Genomic DNA, 7,730 nt, shown 5'->3' with positions numbered 1-7,730 from the left:
TCCCTGAAACGATAGAGTTCCCTCAGACACACTGTTATCCGATTCCGAATCAGATCTGTCTTTCCATGTATTTCTTCTTGTATCTTGCAAGATCTCTTGTTCTGGTTTAGTTCCTTTTTGAGACAGAAAATTACCCATAGTAATCCTGAGAAACAATCCCGCAGACCGGGTTTACCTATCTGCTCTCTCTTCTCAGGTCTGCTGAACACTGACTTAATTCCCTTTTCTGTAGTCTCCAAGACTCCCTTCGTTTTCAAGTTAGTCTCCAAGACTTATTTTCGTACCTTAGTCTCACACTCTAGTCTCAACTTTCATACCCAGGTCCCTGTTCATGGTGCGATGATGTGGGACTACTCATCCCTATCTCTCCATGGTGAACAGGTCCCGACGAGGAGCACGTGCCCATGGATCAATCAGAAAAGTAAAAAGAGACGAGAAGAACAAGAGAGGGAAAATCCTGGGGTCAGGCGGGCGTACGGCCTCTGGGAGTGCAGCCGAGAATACCAACTTCAGTCACCTTTCAATGGGGAGGAACTAAGGGTGCAGCCAGTAAATGGGCGGATACCAAGGGTTTTTTGTTTTTTTTTTTTTTTTTTTTTTCAGCAAGGATAATTAAAGGCTTACCCTTCTCAACATATAAGCCAACACACGCCTATAATCCCAGCACTCAGGAGGCTGAGACAGGAGGATCAAACACTCAAGGTTAATCCAGGCTCTATAATAAGGCTTTATCTTAGGAAACTTTAGCAAACAAATCATTGCATCTCCTCAGTGCACTCTAATCAAAGAACCTCCTTCTCCACAATGATACCCTGGGAACCACCTTTTATTTAAAAGTGGAATTCCGGGCCAAAGCAGAATACACAAGCTTAGTGAGAGGAGAAGAGCAGTTCTCTGTGCTCCCGCTACCAAGGACCACTTCGGCACGCATAAGCATTCTGGGCTGGAGCAGGGATGAGTAACCAGAGCAGCCAGGGTGAGTATGCGCCAAGCAGGACCTGGGACTCCTGAGGTGTGCACGGGATGCAGGCCAGGAACTTAGGGAACTCACGAGTCCCAAGAGAAGGCCAAGCATTGAGGACACACGTACCTCTTCCGGAAGAGCTCTCCAAGGGGCATAGTTCAAAGACAGAGAGGTGGAGGGTTGGAGGATTTGAGCTTAGAGCTCCTAAGGGTCACAGACAATCTCCTTCGTTCTATCGAATATTCTCCCTCTACCACCCCCCCATACAGATCCCAGGAACCTGATGGTCTCCCCATCACTTTCGCTGTGTAATGAGCCAGGTGCCCAGGGGAGTGATTCTCAAGTGACACGTCTTAGGCAGACCCTGTCCAACCGTGGGTCTGAAATCTATACATTATGCCGCTCACACTGCGAGAACTATGAGGCCCACCAGAGTGATAACTACTCCACAAGCTTGAGCAGTTTGGTAAGTTTTGGGGCACCGCCTTTGTCTGTCTAATCATTCATTTCTATCCAGGGTGCACAAGTCCTGAAAATGAGGTACACACGGATGAATAGCAAAGTAAGAGGAAAAAAAATGCAAGAGAGGCAAAATGCTGGCATCAGGGAGCTAGTAGACTCTCAGACTGAGGCCCCGATTACCATTTTCTGTAACCTTTATAGAGAAAGAACAAAGGAGGCAGCAGAGGAATGGGAGGATAGCAACTGTTTGAGCAAGGACAGTCCAACTCAATTCTCACAGGAATGAGACTTGACTAGTTAGCTCTCATGTTCTCTTCTTTGGGGCATATCTCAGCAAAGCATCTAGTGTTGTTCCGGGAACTGGCAATGCTTTTGCTAGACTTCCTCCAGAACCCAACAATCATGGCTTGGTCAGGCCTGAGGCAATACATTGAAAGAGCAAAGAATGTCCTTCTCCACACGCCTTGAGAGCCCACCCCGTCCCTGGGACGTTTTGAGTTCTGTGCCCAGTACCCTTCACGGCCACACAACGGGCACAGTTGTCTTAGTAAGGGTACAGTCACGGAATTAAGATGACATGTCCCCAGAAAGATGGAGCCGGGCGTGGGGGTGTTCTGGGGTCTAACTGCCCGCCCATCTTTCCTTAATTGTCTGCTCTTAACTACTGAGAACGGGAACTGTGGTTGGAGTGGGGAGTGAACCTGCCCTTATGGACACGGTACAGTGAGGAATGCAGTGGGCCTTTAGGGGAAAAAAGATGAGTCGTGTTTCCAAGAGCACTAGAGGAATGCCCACTTCTGGTGGTGGGAAGGTGTCTTAAATGCTGAAGCAGCCAGCCAATGGGGCATGGGGGACGGGGTTGGTCCCCCAGGAAGGAGGGGCAGCATTTGTAGAAGCTGTCAGTGGAGAAAGACTTGGCGTGCGTGGGGAAGAGGGGCCTACGGTGAGAATACACATGATGTGACAAAGGCAGGTGAAAGTGGACAGAAGGTGTTAAAACACAACCCGAGGGCGACAGGGAGCTGACAAAAGTTTTCCCACAAAGGAGGGTCGCAGCTTTGCTCCAGCCAGGGAGGGGAGGACAGTCATAGCCATGCCGTCCCTCCGTTGCCATCTGAGTGCTAATGACCATCTGCTTTCCTGGGCCTGGGTCATGTGTCTCTATTCCAAGGGGCAGCATGTCCTCCAGAAGCTGGGGGTCCCTGATGTGTAACAGCAGAGGTGGGTGCCAGGGAGGACCCATGGTGGGTAAGGGTTCAGGCTCTGGGCAGACACGTGGAGCTCTGCCTATCACCCAAGGTCACATGGCCGCTAGGTAATTTCTCTTCACCCTTTCGTCAGGGTTTATATAGAGCCATTCTCAGGAATTAACTGAGAATTAGTGTAGCATCTGTCGGATACCTGAAACGGAGCATAATTCAACTATTAATTAGTTATGCATGTGACTCTAAAGGGGAAATTGCAAGCTTTAAGATTCTGGGTGCTATAAACATGGATTGAACTACCTCATGGGGCAGTGAGATCTCCATTAACCTGAGGTGCATGCGCAGTGGCATCTCTGCGGGGGTCTCACAGGGTGCTGTTAGACACCAGTCTCAAATCCCTTCCCCTCCAGGGCTTCATGAACCTTGGCCTCACTGAGAACAAGCTGTGCACTGATCTGCTGTCTGAAAGGGTAAGTCATGTTCTGGGCTGTGCTGGGACCCACCCTTCAGGGAGCAGTCCCCCCAGCATGCTCCTCTGCCTGTGGTAGACATGAGTAGAACACAGGAGTTTGGGGAAATGATTGGAAAAATAGATCCTGGGATAGTATAAGTCACTTCCTGCCCTTGCTGAGTGTGTCCAGAGGTGTTCTTCAGTAGGACCCCAGTGTGTGGGCTGCTGAGGGGGCATGGGTTGAGGAGGTTGTTGAATACTTCCCAGTGAGGCATCTGTGCGGTAGTCAATGCCAGGATAGGGGCCTCCACTCATCAGAGAAAAGGCAGAGTGCATCCCACTCCTGACCTGGGCAGCCATAGCAGTGCAGGTTGCACGTTCACACTGGGAGAAGGATGGGTTTGCCTGGTTTGACTTTTCTCATGCTCCGTTTGTCAACAGTTGAGTAGGGAGGACATGGATGAGACTGATAAACTCTGGTCAGAGTATCCCAACTTGAGAGGTCTTCCGTGGTAAGTGACTCCATATCTAGCATCTCCTGGTCCACAGCAAGGGAAGGATTCAATGCACTATACTCTTGGTTGGCTGCCTCCTTGCTCCTTTGGGTAACAACTCCCAGGAAACGAGAGTAAAGCCTCATCAGGCAGCCTGGTCTGGTAGAAATCGCATTGTCCAATAATTCAAGTAGTAATTCAAGGCCTGCGTTCTTGTCCCACCTCTCACTTCTTGTCTTCGTGACCGGAGGAGTTGACATCTTTGTTTTATAGCCATATAAAGGGAAGTTGTGCTGGGTTGCTGAGTCCCTTTCAGGGTGGATGCTGGTCTCTTCGAAAATCCTGAAATGTAAACCCTCAGTGAAGATGGAAACTGGGAACTACAAGGTCTCTCTGGGTTTGTCCACAGCTTGCGGAAGGCAGTGGCCCACTTCCTGAGCAACTACTGCAGAGCTCCTCGCCTCCTGAATTCAGAACATGTGAGTCTTCTGATGGAGGGCTGCATGCCTGGGGGACCCTGTGCCTTGTCCAGGGAAGATAAGGAGAACTAAGGAGACCTTCAGGATGAGGGCAGTGTTAAGGCCAGTGGGACCTAGCTGCAGAGGCCTGTGGCGCCTGTCTTCCCAGGGGGAGGGGCCCGGTGTGGCCACACCCTCTTGCGTGGGTACTGGGTTTTGACATCTGACTCTTGTGCGTTCCTTCAGGTGGTTGTTCTCAATGGCTGCTCTGCTGTCTTCTCTGCGCTGGCCATGGTTCTCTGTGACCCAGGGGGTAAGCAAGAACACCTGGGCACTGGGCGTTTGGGAAGGCACCTCCAGTGAAGGTCTTTCCCCACGACACTGGCATTTCTCCGCTGATTAGGACTTCTTCATATTACTGAGAAGGGGTTTGGATTCCTCACTTCATATGGGAGAGACACACATGACCGTTCCTTTCTTCTCCTGGAAAAGTTTACTTTTTCAAAAGAAGAGAATTGAAAAGAAAAAGAATAGCAAAATGCCAACAACATAGACAAAAACAAACAAAGCAAAAACAGTAAGAACGATACAAGGTTTCAGACCAAAATGATAAGGACGAACAGTGGTTGTTACATTGCATATTTTTATCCTGATCAATGTTGTTCTGAGTAGCAAATGTAAGAATCCCAGATTAATCAAACCACTAAAGAATAAAAGGAAAAAGAAAGTATAAATAATAGAGTTTCACCAAATAAGATGATAGGAATTAACAATGGTTGTCCTGTTGCACATTGTTGTCTTCCAATTAGATGTTCAGATTACGAGATAGAAGTGCGCAAAATTGACATACAGTGTTGACAGGGGAAGCAAAATCATTCTGTCACTGGCTGGGCGCTTGGGTTTGCCTGCAGTGTGGATGTCCCTGGCAACCGGCTTAGATTTGACAGATTTCCTACCATCTCCCTAATCCTCACAAGGCTGATTAGTTCTGGATCAGATAAGGTTGAAAGATCTGTTCACAATCTCTTTAACAATGTCTGAGCAAAAGTCTCAGATCTTGGTGAGCTCCGATTGTATGGAAGGCAGTGGCCAAGGTAGAAAGGGTGGGTTCTTGGTTGGCCGAGTTCTTGACCTTGGTTCTTGGGGCCAGATGGGCAGAAAGAAAAAAAAAAAAACATGAGGTCACCAGGTCCAAAAGACAGGTGCCCTCTAAAGGAACCTGGACCTCTAGTGTTTGACCTGAAGCGTGTCAGATTTCCTAAAGACCGGCACTCTGCGTGCTAACTAGCCTACTTGCCACGGGCCCTGGATTCTGACCCATTCATAGTATGTCTTTCCTCTTCTTTCTCAGTACACCCCATAAAAGGAAAGTAGTTTCACTGCCCAAATAATGTCTGCAAGAGTAGACAATTTTTAGTGGAGCCTGAGCTCAAGAACGTCAATCCCCAGAGAGGAGACACTGCTCAAGTGACCTCTTCTCTTGGTAGCTTTGCTGCTAGTCTGGTGGTGGGGAGGCTGGCAGGTTCTGAGAGAAGGTGGAATAACGGCTTCATCTCCCTGTGCTTTCAGATTCCTTCCTGGTCCCCACTCCCTTCTATGAGGGCTTCATCTTTACCTCCAAGATGTACGCGAATAACGAGCTGATTCCAGTCCATGTGGAGAGTGAGGTCAGAATGGGCCCCTTCCCTGCTCAGCCCACCTAGGCAATGGACTGGTCCAGGGGGCACTGAGGAGGCACAGGGGGCCCCCTCTCTCCTTACATATATGGTGACGGAAGAAAGGTAGAGCAACCAGGGTGAAGAAGCCATGCGGGTCTAGCACCCGGATGTGAGGGCCAAGCATTGCCCAGGGTGTGTGGGAGTGAGGGTCAGGGTCAGAAGCTTTTCCCAGGGGCGGCTCTCAGTAGCGTCTCTCCTCCAGACCACTGATATGGACATCCAGCCTTTCCAGCTCACCCTGGCCAAAGTAGAGCAAGCCCTGCTGGAAGCGAAGAGTGAGGTAAGGAAGGAATCCTATTTCCAGGGGGGCCCCGAGAGTGGCTGAGCGCTGAGACTCTGATGGACCTGCTCACCCCAACTTAATGGGCGGTCGTTAGTCAGAAGAGGCAGTGAGTGACCTGCCGGGACGGGGCTCCACAGGAGCGAGGCTCCTGGCTTTGGCAGCTTCCAGAGCGCCTTCCTGCCCCTCCCCCGGGCAGTATGGTAGTGGCTTGCTTTGCCTCATTTGGTGTCCTGTATTGGAGTCTGACCTCTGAAAGATCTTTGGTTGAACTTGCGGTAGATGTAAAAGGCCTTGTGTTCACTCCCGTTTTTGGCTTCTTCTTAGAATAAAAGGGTCAAAGGCCTCTTGCTAACCAACCCTCAGAAGCTTATGGGCTACGTCTACTCAGAGGAATTACTGAGAGAATACCTGGAGTTTGCCAAAAGGTACAAGCTCTATCTCTTCAGACTGGATGACATCCCCAGTAGGGCTTCCCTTCGCTTGTAGTCAAGAAATCAGAAGCACAGGTGATTGCCCCTCAATACTCTCAGTGTGCTCTGCTCTGTGGAGTTGTTCACACCTAAGTGAAACTGACCTGAAGAAGCACCCCCGGGCACACCATTTCTGACTTTTGCCAATCTTTTCCTTGTCTCTTCCCTGTACAGACACTGACACAGCAGTCATAACAGTCTTGTCACTTAAGCACTTCCCCAGCATCCATTTCCCAAACTACTTGGGCCAAGGAGCCCGATAAGACAGACACTCACCTTGTGGAAGGAAGAATTGTGCCAGCAAAGCTCTCACAGGAACCTAGGAGCACCTTAACACTGCTTCTCTCCAGAGTGCTAAACTAGCCCTAGTAGGGCAGATCATCTGTTCTCTAGAGGAAGGAGACTTATTCAAACCTTAGGAGAAACCCAGACCAATTAATGGCAGAGAATAGGGACTGGAGAGTGTTCGAGGTTGGGGGAAAGAATTCAACACAAGTGAGTTGAAACACCAGCACTCACAACTGCAATTTAAGGAAGTTAGCTTTATACCTCGGAGCATTATTGTCCTTTTTGTTTGTGAAAGGCGGGTGAACGTAAGGCTGCAGAGGGTTGGAGGGAGAGTACATGAGATGACCCACGTACCGTGTAGCCGACTTAGTGCCACCACTTGCTTCAGACTCTAGGTAGGAGCTTCTAGCTATACAAGATGAACATGGTCTAGACAACATGGCCCTTGCCCCTGGCCTCTGCTTGGTGCTGGAAAGTGTAGAAATGTACTCAAGTGTGTCTTGGGGTCCTTCCTACTCCATCTCAGTATGGTCAGCCTGGGTGCAAGGTCCCTTCTGATATATGGCCTCCTCCTACCTTACCCCTTGGAAGGGCTGGGTGGGCTGCTGGGCAATAGGGGAATCTGCTCTCTCTCCAGAGATGAATAGGAATGAAAATGAGTTAAAATTGCAGGGGGTAACCAGAACTTGTTCTCCTTTCACACAACTACAGAAATGAAATGCACGTGGTCATAGATGAAACGTACATGTTGTCTATGTTTGACGACTCCGTCAAGTTCCACAGTGTTTTGAGCTTGGAAAGGTGAGTTTGTTCCAGCTGGGGTTGGGACTCAGCACCATGAGGGCGCAGAGTTCATGGGCCTGCACCCTCACTGGTTATGTGTTAGGGAGGGAGGTCAGTGCGGGCTGGGCTTCTGAAGGTAAGTGTCCTCCAGGCT

General features: G+C 49.6%; 1 protein-coding gene across 1 annotated transcript in view; it reads left to right on the top strand.

Moving 5' to 3' along the window:
- Positions 1–954: 954 nt before the first annotated feature.
- The window catches only part of Accs (1-aminocyclopropane-1-carboxylate synthase homolog (Arabidopsis)(non-functional)), a 96,924-nt gene continuing 90,148 nt past the window's right edge, over positions 955–7,730 (top strand). Inside the window, 7 exon segments of the mRNA XM_013513829.1 lie at positions 955–976; positions 1,285–1,430; positions 3,042–3,101; positions 3,524–3,594; positions 3,986–4,055; positions 4,281–4,347; positions 5,604–5,701. Of these exon segments, the coding sequence (XP_013369283.1) occupies positions 955–976; positions 1,285–1,430; positions 3,042–3,101; positions 3,524–3,594; positions 3,986–4,055; positions 4,281–4,347; positions 5,604–5,701 (534 nt within the window).

The sequence above is a fragment of the Chinchilla lanigera genome, unplaced genomic scaffold (assembly GCF_000276665.1).
Source record: "Chinchilla lanigera isolate Chin_1 unplaced genomic scaffold, ChiLan1.0 scaffold00021, whole genome shotgun sequence".
In the NCBI taxonomy this organism is placed as follows: Eukaryota; Metazoa; Chordata; class Mammalia; order Rodentia; family Chinchillidae; genus Chinchilla; species Chinchilla lanigera.
The sequence above is the reverse complement of the archived record's forward strand: the minus strand, read 5'-3'. Positions and strand labels throughout refer to the sequence as shown.